General features: G+C 38.0%; 1 protein-coding gene across 1 annotated transcript; it reads left to right on the top strand.

Moving 5' to 3' along the window:
- The first annotated feature begins 7,278 nt into the window (after positions 1–7,278).
- On the top strand, positions 7,279–8,533 carry LOC138887245 (uncharacterized). The gene is made up of 4 exons (XM_070168969.1): positions 7,279–7,467; positions 7,603–8,064; positions 8,224–8,290; positions 8,373–8,533. Exons 1-4 carry the CDS (start codon positions 7,279–7,281, stop codon positions 8,531–8,533), a joined length of 879 nt encoding a protein of 292 aa, XP_070025070.1.
- The last annotated feature ends 7,244 nt before the right edge of the window (positions 8,534–15,777 follow it).

The raw sequence follows: 15,777 nt of genomic DNA, 5'->3' as shown, positions 1-15,777 counted from the left end.
TATGTTATAAACCATTTTAGTGCTTTTAATTTGTTTTTAGAAATTAATTTACTATTTTTTATAAAATGAATAGGGAAAAATGGCTATTTAAAATCTAGCCAGATTGGCTTTCAATTTCAACCTAAATTGTTCCCATCCCAATTGCAACTCAAACCCGACCCCTAACCCAATATAAGCGACCCAACCCAGATTCCCCACCTAACTCCTTTAATCCAAGCCGTTGATCATTTAGATCAACGGCCACCGTCCTCCCTTCCATAATTAAACCCAAAAGGCACCTTACCCTACTTCATTTTTCACCAACCGCTGCCTCTGAATCCCTTACCTCTTAACTCTCTCTGCAATCCCTCATGACCCCTAGCTACCGCCATCTAATTTCACCCTAATCCGTCTTAACCCCTGCCTAATCCATGGCCTCTCATGGCCATTGGAGATGTGTATCAGCCTCCTATGGCTCCTGGGTGTTTGTTTCTGTGGTTTTATGGCCAGATCTCGAGGGAATATGGTCCAGGCCTTGCTTGACTTCAGTTCATGGCCTTTTTCCAGCCATCCATGACCTTTCTCCAGCCATTCATGGCCTTTCAAGGCAGATCCTTGACTTTCATGGTTAGATCGAAAGCTTTCAAGATCTTTCTCACCTTTTCTAGGTTTTCCGAAACCCTAATCTTTAAGACCTTTTAACTTTCTTTAGATTTGTACTTGCTATGAATGTCTTAAGTGTTTTCTCGAAAGTTCTTCAACTTTTCTTTCAAAACGACTCTTCATTAGGGTTTTCCTTTAAGTTTTTCAAAAGATCTCTTCTCCGATTTTAATGTTGTTTGTGATTTTGCTATGTTTTGCTCATGTTGTTCTTCTATCTGAGTCAGCATGTTGAAAACCCTAATTCATTTTTGGTCTCATCCGAGTTTTGAACTATTTGTTTAAGTGTGTACTGGTTCGATTAAGTTCTTCGTTCTTGTTGACTTATTTGATTATAAGTTTTACCATCTTTTAAACTCGTTTATTGTGGAAAACCCTAGGTCTTTTGGTCTGAAACTGCTTGTTTGAATGTATACTTGACTCGATTAAAAGTTCCTTGTTTTAGACTCTCTTTTCTTTATGTAACTTATCTGATTCTGAGTTTTACTATCTTTTTAACTCGACTATTGTAGAAACCCTAATTTCTCAAAAGGTTTCCTCACTTGTTACTGTGAGACCTTTACTTGTTTTTGACTCTCTTCTTCACTTTAGCTATACGTGTGAGCCTTGACTATCTAACTTTGTTCACTACTGAATCCTATGCTTATTTCTACTACTATTGTATGTTGTTTCTTTTGCCAATGTGTTTGGCCTCGCATGTCTGATGCTTCTGTTCACTTTATTTATATACTGAAGTGCAGAATCATGTTCCTTCCTTGATTGATCTTGGTCTTGTGACTGATTGCAAAAGCTTTTCTTTTATGACCCCTAATTTCACTCGCCTGTTTAAAATTAATTGATTCCTTTCCCTTTACTGTGATGTTTTACCTTGCTGAATCCTTTCCCAAAATAACCATATTTTGTACTTAAACTTGATTGTTTACTGCATGATTTTACTACCCCTTATATGGCAATAATCAATTTGTCCCCAAACTGATTTCTTTCCTTAATTAAACCTGCTAATGCCCGTTAAACAGTGATTCCCTAATTAAAGGGAATCACTTGTGTTAATTGATTCTGACTTGTGATTATTTCCATGTTTGTATTAAGACTTTACTTATTACCTCTCCTTTACTCATTTTCAAAACTACAACTACACACCCTCTTTTCTTTCAAAGACACGAACAATTTGAGTTCAAGAACACACACTTACACTCAAAACTTTCTCTCTTTTCTCTACTACTACTTGTGTTACTGCTTTGTCTAGCCGGCTGAAAGCCAAGGCTAGGCTGTGGAGATTTGCTTACTTTTCCTTTCTGCACTTTGCTTCTTTAATGGTATGTCTTAGTTAATTTTCAAGCATCAATAATAACATGTTTCTTTAATTGTTCCAACTTCTCTCACTCTTGTCTACTTTTGCTTATGTTTCTGCGATCAAGTTACATTACTAGCATGTAAAATATGTTCCCTGCCCCCTTTTAAATTAATGCTCTCCTATGTGTATGAAACCTAAACCCCACATCCCCTCTATGTGTTTGTATTCTCTGGCTGGTTTGTGGGCATGCCAGCATTATCTATTGCTGTGCATGACCAAACCTGACCCTTTTCGGGGGTCATATGCTTTATGCAATGTATTCCCAAACCCCTGACCCCTTTGTGTAACTGCTGATTCTGTGTAGTTTGAGTTTTATTACTACTGTTTTCAAATCACCCTTACCCCTCATTATTTCCCAGTCCAATTTTAAATAGATCTCTTTCAACTGTGTTCTGCACTTCCTCTGTATTCTTAGAACTTAGGTTCTGCCCCTCTTGTGTGAGCCTTGCCTTGGAACCCTTGAGCTCCCTCTGAACTTGGACACATAAGGGCTGGCCCTTCCACACTGCATTCATCTCTGTCTGGTTATGCAACCTGGGTGTAAGCACTGCCCCGGGGTCCCTTGAGACCCTTAGGGAACTTTGACACACCTAGGTCTGAGAAAGGCTTTGAAACAAGTGGCATTTGAGGTGGTTTATTCCATAACTCAGAGAGGAAGTCAGAATCAGGCTTCCTATGGTTGTAACTTCTTATTTTACACTTTTCTGTTGTAATTCAGTATTTGGTCTGTGATAATTTGTAACAACTATTGGGGTTGGCTAGTGAAAAAGGGATGGGTAATTATGCATGTTTTATCTATTAGAAGGGTAGAGAACATGCCTATAGGATCTGTTCTGTTTTAATTCAAGTTCTGCATGCTTTACTTTCACGCAAATAGAGAACATGTCTATAAGATCTATTCTGTTTTAATTCAAGTTCTGCATGCTTTACTTTCACACAAATAGAGATCATGCCCATAGGATTAAAATCAGTATTTTAATAGAAATCATAACTATAGGAATTTCGCTTTAATTAAATAAATCCTGCTTACTTCACTGCATGATCAATTAGATACTATGTCTATAAGATTAAAATTAGTATTTTTTATAGAAGTCATGCCTATAGGAATTTCACTATAAATTCTACCTGCTTCATTTCACATTCAACTAGATACCATGCCTATAGGACCAGAATCAGCCTTTAATATTTAGATACCATGCTTGTAGGATTAAAATCAACGATAATAGAGATCATGTCTATAGGATCTTAAACCAGTTTAGTTAAAAATCCGTTTAACTCGTACTGTTCTGAATCAGTTTAAACAACCTATTCCTTTTATTAATACGGTTTAGAAAGCATACCTATAGGATCCAAATCGCCTATTTAAATTAACCACTGCTCCACTGCCTCCTAATCAGTAATAGACATCATGCTCATAGGGCCTCACCAATACACACTTTGGCAAGCCCTACGTGATAATGATAAAACTAAATCCTCCTTTGTTTAATTAGCAACTGCTACAACCAGCAGGCATGCCTGATTCGGACTTCTTATCTGATTTATGTAATAAATTGGTCTGCTTCAACAATTAAAACTCTCTGCCTTAGTACCTTTAAATTCTGACCTTAAATGTGCTTAAGTCATGCTATTTATGTGCTTTATTTGAGGAGGTATATATGAGCCTCTTAATTGTTTATATGTTTCCCCTAATATGCAGTCCTACGTGTTTTGTATGTCACCTTAGCCTTTTTACCTTTAAAACCCAAGAGTCAACCTAAAATCCTTCCCTCTTATAGAAATAGTAGTCCTAAATTCCTCTGGGATTGATAGGAATAAGACAGGTAATAACATGCAATAGGGGTCGAGACCAATCCGCGCTTTAATACCTTAATAGAGAGGGAAGGGTAGATATAGATATGATGACCGGTGCGCTAATACCACGTGTATCCCATCTTCTGAGGAGTGTCATATCGGGTATCGCATGGATGTGATCCATATTATGAATAAACCTAGGACCCCATCCCTTTTATATTCTCAAGTATTTGTAGAATTGTAACTCCTTTTCAAAATTTGCCTTTTAACAATTGTTTTCAAGTGCTTATGTGTTCAAACTCAAATCCTCTACTATTTGAGCCTATACTTGTCTATGTGCTAATTGCACAAATTCACAAAACTATCTGGCCGAGAACCTCACTAGTGGATCCTAAGGGGTGCCTAACACCTTCCCCCTAGGATAATTTCAAGCCCTTACCCCATCTCTGGTTATCAAACAAACTTACAAATGAACCCTATAGGTGTCCTAATGCACCTTAAATCATTAGGTAACGACTCTTCAAATACAAACCCAGTTCCCAAAAGGAATGAGTTGTCCTATACCCAAAATGTCATGAACCCGATCTCCCGACGCGAAGAGGGAAAAAGGGGGCGCGACAGCCTCCTCCCTCCCTCCCCCATCGACTGCTACCACAAACAACCCTACCCAGCCATTAGATTATAGTAATATACTGAAACCTACTGTACAAAACAGTACCATGCACGCGAACCCTTAAAAAAACTTTTGTTAAGCGTATCTGATAGTAGGCTATATAGTTGATATTTACACCTTAATATGACCATACTTTGTTGTTGTTTTATAAATAAATTGCCAACAAAATGCTCTAAATAGTGTTCTTTTGTTTAGCAGGGAATATTATATGAGAGGAAGCAATATGGAGTGTTTTAGAGGCGATAATGTGAAGAAAAATGCCCACTCGAGAAGTACCCGAACACAAAGAAGCATAAATGGCCTGGGCAAGAAGGCCACCGCGACCGCAGTGGCACCGTGGTGAACCGAGGTAGATTAACATCGTAAGGCAGAAAGGTCAGCATTTACCGCGGTCGACCGCGGTGCACTGTTCACGCTGCTAGAAAGCTTGAGGACCAAAGTGTAAAATCGGGGAAACTTTTGTAAAACCCTTATACGCTTTATAAACTCGCCCAAGATTGGGCTAAGCTGATTTTAGACTACTTTTGGAGGCAAGAACAAGAGTGAGAAGATCAACCAAACATTAGAGTTTTTCTATCTCCTTTTAATTCTTGCAATTTTACATTATGAACAATTTAGTAGTTTTCTCTTATTTTGTTATGAGTAGCTAAATACTTATCTAGGGTTGATGGAACCAATTGTTGGTTGAAGTTTTGACTCAAGTTGTTATAATCGAGCCGGATTTATGATATGATTGTTCGACTACGTTTTGTATGGTGATTAATTGAATGGGCCCTTGATTAATCGTGTCTAATTACCTTATATTGCTTGAGAAAGAATATTAGGTTAGATAGCTGTTGAACAACACCACTTTTGGATAATTGAAGAGATTCATTACTTGAACTTAAAAGTGGGTTTAGAGATAACAAAACTTTGGTGGGATAATTTAGAGTTGCATAACTATTTTCAACTAGAGTAGTTCGAGAGAATGCTCTAGTAAATTATTGTAGTTGATCGAGAGATAATTATGATAACCCATAACTCTTAATCCTCATAGAGTATTACGACAAAATTATAGCGGAAGAGTCAAGACCTAAACTAGCAACTGGGGAAATCACTGCCCTAGAACTTTTTACCATTGAATTATTTTTTAGCTTACTGTTGTTTTTAATAGTAGTTGAAGTAGTTAAACAAAAACCCAATCTTTATTGATCAAAAATCTTGCATCTAGAGATTGATTGAGTTGATAATAACATTGCCGTAGAGTGTAATAGATAGGTTAGTTCCCTGAGGATTTGATTCCGGACTTAAAACCGGATTATATTTGCAGCGACCGCTTTGTCCTTTAAAAGGCATAGTTGGGCATTATCAAATTTTGGCGTCGTTGCCGGGGATCTAACGGTGTTATTTATTACAACTTAGAAGTAGTGTTAAAATTATTAGTTCAAGTCAATTTCCAAAGGTGTTAAACAATTTTCATTGAAATTCTAACGTTTGAACTCTTGTGGAATTCATGTGTATGCCTAGAAATTCTTCGAGGACTGGAGAACTGCTTGAAGGACTTTCAGACCCCGAGAAAACATTCAGGGCATTGAACTGTGCCAACAAGATGATCCAACAATCACAACAACCACACCAGCTTGAAATTGACATGGGTGACGTAGATAACGTCAACGGAAACATCAAGGATGAGCCAGCTGACCCAAACGTCAGAGTGGTGGCACCTCTTGTGCTAGAAGCTGCACTTTATGCTTGGGCTCAACCCACAACTGACAACTTGGCAACTGCCATAGCTGTGCTCGCAATTCAAGCGAAGATATTCCAGATCACCAACAACATGACGCATCTGCTACAGAATAAAGGATTGTTCTCCGGGTCACACATTGAAGACCCTCAGCAACACTTGAAAAACTTTCTATCAATTTGTGTGACTCAAAGGCAGCCAAATGTGACCCCAGAAGCTATCAAGCTATTATTGTTCCCGTTCTCTGTGACTGGGGAAGCTCAGACTTTGCTGAATTCGCTCTCAATCAATTCCATTGTCACCTGGGAGGAATTAGTAAGGCAGTTCCTGAATAAGTTCTACCCGCCCAACAAAACTGCAAGGAAAATTGATGAAATATTGCAGTACAAGCAGCAGCTGACTGAGACCTTGCAAGAAACTTGGGAAAGATTTAAAGGGTTGCTGGTGAAGTGTCCTCACTATGGCATTCCAGACCAGATTCTTGGCCAGAGATTCTACATGGGGTTAGCTGACAATCTAAAGGCCAATGTGGATGCTTCAGCTGGAAGTGCATTTTTTAGTAAGACATTCACCGAGTGCAAAGTCCTTCTTGACAAGATGTCCCAGAATTCGGGGTGGATGACTAGAGATACAACACTGGCACCCATAGTGCATTCAGTTCCTCTTGACCCAAATAATTCGCATGTAGAGAACATGGCCACACTTATGACTCAGATGAGTATTTTGACAAAGAAAATAGATGAGATGGGTACCAAACAGGTGCATATTGTTGACACGACAAATGGAGGACTGTGTACACCCTATGTTAATCAGTCTTATGTGTGTTCATGGAGCGACGAAGGTGAAAATCAAGGGGAAAGGGAAGATATGAATTATGTTAACAACTTTGGGGGTCAGAGACAAGGAGGACAGCAGTGGATACCGGCACCAAATCAGCAATACAGACTTAACATGCCTCAACCTAGGGGCATGCAAGTTCAAGGCCAAATGGTGCCATACCACCAGAGACAACAGGGCTACCCACAGCAGAACCAGCAACAATTGACATATCAGCCACCTCCTCAGTAGCAAGATAACAACATGGTATAGATCAGAGGGATGCTCCAGCAACTCATTGGGACAAATGGTAAGATGCAAGAAAAGTTGGTTGTACATAATTCAGCTATAAAGAACATTGAAACTCAGTTGGGGCAGTTGTCTATGGCTTTAAATAACCGCCCCCAGGGAACATTGCCAGCGGAGACAAATATTAACCCCAAGGAGCAAAACCCGAATCAGCTGATGGCAGTAAGTCTCCGGAATAGGAAAGATTTAGACAAAGAGTAGGAGGCTGCACAAGCCAGCAAAAAGACTATGCCAGCCACTCCAATTCCACTAGAGGTAGATGAACTATCCAATCTGACTGAAGTGGTGGTTGAACAGGGTCAAGATGAAAAAGGTAAGGCTAAGGTAAATGAACAAGCTGCAGAACAGCTAGTGCCTCTTGTGCCACAGAACCCCAACAGAGAGAAGCCAACAAACAGTGCACAAAAGGTGATACCTACACCATTCCCTCAGAGACTGGTAAAACAAAAGAAGGAAGATCAATACAAGAAATTCATGGAGATACTACGTCAAATTCAGTTGAATATTCCTTTGATGGATGCCTTGAGGGAGATGCCAGGTTATGCGAAGATGATGAAAGACCTAATGTCACGGAAGTTTGATTTTCAGGACCTATCCACAGTGACTCTGATGCAGACCTGCAGTGCAGTAGTGACCAAACTGATGGCTCAAAAGATGTCAGACCCAAGTAGCTTCACTATTCCATGCACGATTGGGAGTTATGCCTTTGCAAAGGCATTATGTGATTTGGGAGCCAACATAAATTTGATGCCTCTGGCTGTATACACCAAACTAGGCATTGGCAGAGCTAGACCGACTTCGATGCTGTTGTAGCTAGCTGACTGCACGGTAAAAAGGCCTACTGGGATTCTTGATGATGTGTTGGTGAAAGTGGGGAAGTTCGTGTTCCCTATAGACTTTGCTATCTTGAACTGTCAGGTAGATGATGAGATACCTATCATTTTAGGTAGGCCATTTTTGGCCACTAGGAGAGCACTGATCGATTGTGAGACTGAACGATGAAGAAGTCATATTTAATGTTCAACAATCTGTGAGGAGACCCAGTGAATATGCTAATTGCTCTCTAGTGGAGGCAGTGGATGTGATCCTGCAAGAAGATGATGTGACCCTGACTGCTAAAGATCCATTGGAGGTATGTCTGACAAATTTAGAAGAGATGGATGGTGAAGGGTTAGCTGAGTGGGTCATGGCACTTGAAGGCCAAGGATTCTGGAAAAGGGAACCTTAGTTCGAGTCCCTTGAGTTAGAAAAAGGTCTACACCTCCAGCAAAGCCATCAGTAGAGGAACCACCCAAGCTGGAGCTGAAGCCGCTCCCAGCTCACCTCAGGTATGTTTTCTTAGGCCCTGATTCTACTTTGCCTGTTATTATATCATCCTTGACTTGAACTTAGTCTAAATTGTAGGTTTTCTCGCTGTAACTGTTATTTTCCGTTGTTTGAGTTGCATATTTACTTTGGGACTACATAATGGTATTCCGGGAGATCCCCCTGTACATTTACGTTTGGGACTACGAGATGGTATCTTAGGAGATCACCTATTGTTATCTCTGTGTACTAAGTTGTTACCTTTCTATGATTTCATTCTTGTTAAATTTTTGTCTTTATTTTACTGTGATATTTCACTCTTTCTTGTTCATATTATATATATACCAATAGGACCCTGACCTGACCTCGTCACTACTCAATCGAGGTTAGGCTTAGCACTTACTAGGTACAGTTGTGGTACACTCATGCCCTTTCCTGCACATATTTTTTGTGTGCAGATCCAGGTACCTCCTACCAACCCCATATTTAGTTGCGCAGTTACTGCATTCCGGAGACTTCAAGGTATATTTGCTGCGTAGCAGACCTCAGAGTCCCCTTCTATCCCTTTTGATATTGCTTCCCTTTTATTTATTCAAGTACAGATGTATAGGACAGTTGACACAGATCTTAGAAGATTGTGACTTACGGTGTTCCGGGTCTTGGGAGAGTTGTGTACATTTCGACAGTGATTATTCTATATGCTGAGCGACATCTCTATTGCTTATTTAAATTATCTGTTACTGTTAGTTGTTAACTTTTAAGTTTTTCAATTCATTTCCGCAAATGTTTGGCTTACCTAGTCGTACAGACTAGGTGCTGTCACGATAATTCACGGAGGGAGAATTTGGGTTGTGACACCCAGGTGCGTGGCCGCGCACGTAGGAGCCTTATAAATACCCCCAAGGCCGGGGGGAGAGAGTGGATAACTCATTTCTTTGAGCTAGGGCTTGCTCTATCAAGGGGAATTCGTCTTGCACTTTCCTCTCATAAACCAAGGTAATATTTTTGAGTATTTGCGTTGATTACTACTCCTAAACACTTATATTAACAAATATTAATCTTGAAGGTCCAAAGATTTCCATTAAAATCCCCAAATTTGTGAAGAAAACTAGAAGTTAAGATTTTCAAGGGTCTCACTACAAGAGGTATGTCTACCATCTCTAACTAATTCGTTGTTTTTATTTATGTACAAAATAGGTGTAGACATGTGATTTTTGACCATCCCCAAGATTTTACATATTTTAGCATTTAAATATTTAGTTTAGGTTTAATATAGTTATTTCAACTAGTTTTGACTCTTTTACTTTATATTATCACAAAAAATGAAAATTACGAAAAATAGTTTCGTTAATGTTTTGTAGTCGTACTATTTTACTAGGATTTTTATTTTTTTATATAATCTTGAAAAAAATACCAAAATAGTCTCACAATATAATACTGTCTATTTTAATAAATTAAGATTAGTCTTATATTTTCATGTAATAAATTGTATATAATTTTTAGAAGGAAGAATTAGTTTTGGGTTGGTTTATCCCATTTTTATGAATTTTGTAGTCCATTTTTAGTCTTTGGCCCAATTTTTAAGGCCCAATAAGATCAAACCCATACTTCCCTAACCTAAAAACACCTTATACATAGACACACTCTAGAACCTAGACCGATAGACAATAGGAATCTGCCGTTTTTCTGGAGATATTTGGACTAACCTATACAAAAAATCAAAATCTGGAGAGGAGCTGCTGAACAAAAAACAACCCCCCCCCAAACGGATTTCATCTTTTTCTTCATGGAACCTAGCGAAAACCCTAGCAAGAAATAAGGAGGAGCTATTTTCGGAAAAAAGATTAGGCATCAGGTTTTGGACCTTGAGATCCCACACCCCCCGGCCGGTCTTCTTCTTTGTCCTCTCATCCACCAAATGACCCTTCCCCATCTCTTCACGCCGGCGACATTCCATACCCTCACGCCAGCCACACAAACAACTAGCCGCAGAACCCTAGACGAAAAATCATAGAGCCGTTTCAGATCGAGCCTAGGACCTAAGGAGAAGAAACCCAACAACCTCCCATCTCAGTAAAATAAAACCAAAAATAGACTCTCTTTGACACAATTCCTATACACTTCCTCTCATCTATATTCACTCATTTTTATTTTCTCATTTACACACGCACCTTCAGGCATACACACACATAGAATGAAAAGGGTGAGGGATTGATTCTTTGCACAAAGGAACAAATCTGAAAATTAACCAAAAACAAAAAAACGGAAGAGTAAAGAAGGGAAAAGCTGGGTAGTAGCTCGAAAAAGCAAGAGAAATGAAGAACAGAATTGCAAAATTATTGAGGGGAAAGAGACGGTCAAATCTTGATTTTGGGTTTAAAACCTTTTGATTTTAGTTTCAAATTTTGGCTTTTACTTCTGATTTTTTATTTAGAGTCCGATGGAGTTTGATTGAGGTCATTATTTGAGCTCCGACCAGTTATTTTGTTTGGAACGTGTCGTTGTCCATTTTCAAGTTGAAGTTTTCCTTAAAAGATTAGAACTCTTTCAACAGAAAGGTCCACTCATGGCTTCTTATTTTAAATTAATGCATAACTTTGCAGCCTTATGTATCTGGATGAATTTTCCTTGGTTTCATATTTATCTCTTTTGTTGTTGCTTATAATAATACTTATCATGGATTAACATGCCTAAAAAATATTTTTTTTAATTTTTGAGGTTTAAAACAGTAAAAGGGCACATGTGTTTGAGCAGGATTTATATTGTACTCGTAAGTTGCTATTTCTTGTTGAATTTGTATGATATTGAAATTTAGCGTTGAAATTGTTTCCCTTCGCTTAATGTTTATTTTTAGTGTTTTAATTTCTTTTCTTTATAGTGTCCTTCTCCAGATGTTACTCTTATTAAATTTTTAGGTTAATTGAACAATTAAAATTTAGTCTCTGACATTTACAGACTAAATGAGGCCGTGAGATTTGATAATTAAAATTTGGAAGTTAGATAAAAGACAAATTCGGCTAGAGCCACTGCCCAATCCAACAGAATGAAGCATTACTGGCCCCCTTTTTTTTAAATTCATTTAGCTGGTCCCTTTACATAAGAAATGACCAACTCTGAATCTCGTAGCTTGCTTTAGACACGTAAATAAATCATTACAACTATGGGTATGGGTCCCGTGGCGTGGTTGCGATACTTAATCTCAAATTAGTTTTAAATATGAATATTCATAGTTCATTTAGTTGAATACCTTTTCCTTAATAAAATTGAGTCGTGCCATCTAATCACCTAGTCTATGGCCCTCACATCGATATCTTAAAGAGTGTAGAGAAATTCCTTGAATTCTCATAGTTTGCTTTAGGCGTGTTAATTAAGTAAAGTGTCATAGCTATGGGTACAGTTCCTGTGACGTAGTTGTGATACATAATTTTAAAATCCGGTGGTACATTTATGTGACCCGGCCACAATTTAATCTTGTTAATAAAATAAATATTTTGTGGATCGTGGGCACGATTTCCATGACATGATTCGCAACGTGTAATCAAATAATTAGTTGTGTAATAATCGGATTATTAAAAGCGATTTATAAGGAATAAAAATGCACATAGGTTTCAAAGATGTTTTAAAATCAAATAAATAGGCCAATAATAACAGTTGAGCGATCGTGCTAAAACCACGGATCCCGGGAATGCCTAACACCTTCTCTCGGGTTAACAGAATTCCTTACCCGAATTACTGTGTTCGCGGAGTGTAAAATAGGGTGTGACAGCTCTGGCGACCCTGTTGGGGACAAGAACCCAGAACTTCTGGTTCAGGGTTCAAGAATTCGAGCTTAGAATAATTGTTATATTTGGCTTCTATTTATTATCTAATTTTATTTACATGTTTGGGCCTAATGTGTTAAATGTTGCTCTTTACCGCTTTGATATTATCTGAACTGTATATAAACTACTACGAAGCCCCTCTCTTCTAATCTTCTGGGAAGTGCACGCTGGCGTGACTTCTCTTTTGTTAATGTCATATCCCAATTTTAGAACGAGGTTCGGACAAGTTGCAAATCCAGATGATCTTTTGGTTACCGGTACGCTGCCCCCCTCGGCTCGAGTTGTCCGCTCGGGTAGCATGGTCTAGAACAATACACCTAGGTTTTAAACCTAGAATAACATAGCCTCATGCCGGATCCCTAGTAGGAACGCTTGTTTGCATCATGTGCATCTGACTTTGGGGACTCAACACAGGGGTTGGGTCCGTCTAGGATAAGTGTGCCCAAAAAAGAAAAGACTATCCTATTGCATCTTATGTGCTACATGTTGCAATCTTCAAGGGTAAAAAGGGTCATTTGACAGACCAATGATGGTTGATGGTAAATGAGAAAAAAAAGGGTGAAGAGTAAAAATAAAGCAAGTAGGGCCCAATTATATTTTTCTTTCACATTTTTTTTAAAAAAAAAAGAAAAAAAATGAAAAATCCAAAAAGATTTTACACTTTCCCATCATTTTCAAAAAAAAAAGAAGAAAAAAATATATTTTCTCTAAATTAGTTATTTTTTATTTTCTCGCCTGTATCCAACCTGCCCGAATTACGCATACCTGATTCTTGTCTTTTGGGGCGTGATACGTAGGCAACCCACACAGGGTCCGGTCTTCCTAGTGAGTTTAGGTTCTTGGCTTCGCAGGGTCTTAGCCAAATCTTGCATTTTACGCCGCTTTTAGCTACATAGGTTAATTTTAGAAAATAGTCAAATCATGTCTTGCATGTGTCCAACAAGGGGGTTATTGTCTCACATAGCGTTCTAGGTCTTTAACTTATTTGGTCTTAATTTTCTCATACAGGTGTGGATCTACTTACCGGAGTTTGGGCATGACAGACGCCCTAGGACCATCCAATCAGAGTCGCTCATTCAGGAGTTTGCTTAAGGAGATTTTTTTTAGTTATTATGTTTTGAGTTTTTTGTTCTTTTTATGTCATCTTTTACTTTCTAGTTTTGTACAGTAATGTCGAGTCTTTTAGGTGATGTTAGAGTCTATCATAGTCGTCGAGCCTTTTGTTATTGTATTAAATTAAAATCATTTGGGGTGGTTTTCCTTTATTAAATTAATATCTAGAACTCAAAATAAAAATTGCTTTTATATTTTCTTTCGTATATTAAGACTAAAAATTCAAAAAAAAAAAAGAATTTTTTTAGTACCTCTTTAAAGGTTTTCTTTAAGATATTAATTCCAAAAATCCAAAAAGATTTTCTTTTGAGGTTCTTCTTTAGGAAATTAATGAAAAATGAATAAAACAAAAATTCTTTTTATTTTTACTAGAACTTTAGAATATTGTACATAGAAAAAAAAGACATACTTTATCTTTTGTTTATCTTTAAAGTTTCTTCCTTAGGTAATCAAAAACTGAAATCCAAAAATATTTTTTATCTTGTTCATTTCTCGTTTCGAAATCTTTCTTCAAGAATATCAAATGAAAATTCAAAATATTTTCTTTGGTTTATTCTTTAGACTTACTTCCTAAAAAAAAGAAAAGAATCAAAAAATATTTTTCTCTTCTAGTGCTTTTTCCTTAATAATTTTCCATAGAGTATTTATTTCAAAAAGAAAAAAAGGAGAAAAAAATATATGCTCGTTAAGCTTGAGTTTAGAATAGGTTATAGAACATTAAGTCTAGAAAATTCAAAAAAAAAAAGATTTGCTTCTTTTATTTCTCTTTTCTCATCAAAGTAGTCATTAAGGTAAAAAAGAAAAGAAAAGAAAAAGAAAAAGAAAAAGAAAAAGAGAACGTTAGTTTGTTTACTTTATTTCCGATCTTCCCGAACTACGCAAAGATCTGATTCATGCGACGTCATGATACGTAGGCAACCTACATAGGGTTCGATCGAATCATTTTTTTTATTAAAAGAAAAGAAAAAGGATAAAAGAAAAAAAAATAAAAAAAGAGAAAAAGAAGAAAAAGAGAGGTGAAATTAGGGGATGTGAGAAATGAGACGAAAGAAAAGAATGATAATTAAAAAAAAAGAGGAAAGAAAATGAGCAAGCCAAGAAGTGTCAGAACAGAAAAGAAAAGAGAAGATTAAAATGAACAAAATTGGGATGATGCCAAGTGACCTTGTGACCCTCGAAGTCATTCTAGAACCGTTAATTGTTGCTAGGTGTATTGCACACAATGTGATATTTTTAGCTGTTAAATGCCTTAATGCTAACAGGATGACCCCATTTTGTTCCTTTTGTTATCTCCATTGAGTAGAAGGGTGGTTGGTTTGTGGTTCTTAAGGTAACTCATCCATACAACACAAGGTCAAAGAGCGAGGTAGTCATGACTGGCAAAGAGTTGGACACAAGGGTTATTGATCCGTCTAAGGGAATTGTTGAATCAGAATCTGAGTTGAAAGAAGAGGTCTTAAGGGTGAAAGGACAGATGACTAAAATATACCAAGCATGGATTAGTGGGTGTCCTCCACCATCAGTTCCCATTAACTACACTGAAAGCCTTGTCACCATTCCGCCACTATCACAAATCCAGCTTCCTACTGCTGCTGATGTCTACCTGCAACCTTTTCACACTCCACCCGCCAAAACCACCTCATATCCCGCTCCTTTGGCCACTCATGCTTTTGTAGCTTCTCCATCAGCTACTTTTCCTCGATCCTCTAACGAGACTGTGCTCAAAGTCCTAGATGCCCAACACTATGCTCCAGAACCAACTTTCAAGGTCTCGGATTCATACTCTCATGCTCCTCATGTTGAGCCTCCCGGTGGAACTAAAAAACCTTCTAAGACAGTGGAGCAAGACGAGATATCCAGAAGGTGAAAATCTTAGAGCAGTCTTTAAGAAATATGCAAGGGATTGGGAGCCAGATGAGCGTGTCTTACAAAGACCTTTGCTTGTTTCCTGACATACAACTGCCTGCTGGGTTTAAGATGCCAAAGTTTAATTTGTATGACGGACATGGAGATTCCATGGCCCATTTTAGAGGTTACTGCAGTAAGATGAGAGGCGCCGGTGGGAAAGACAAATTATTGATGGCGTATTTCAATTAGAGTCTGAGTGGGGCAGCTCTGGTACACCCGCCAAAATGCTAACAGGTGGTACACGTGGGATGATATGGCTCAGGTCTTTGCCAGGCACTTTCAGTACAATATAGAAATTGTCCCGGATCGCATGTCCCTCGCCAAG

This window comes from Nicotiana sylvestris, chromosome 3 (genome assembly GCF_000393655.2).
Source record: "Nicotiana sylvestris chromosome 3, ASM39365v2, whole genome shotgun sequence".
NCBI lineage: Eukaryota > Viridiplantae > Streptophyta > Magnoliopsida > Solanales > Solanaceae > Nicotiana > Nicotiana sylvestris.
Note: the sequence above shows the minus strand (reverse complement) of the source record. Positions and strands in the feature narration are given on the sequence as shown.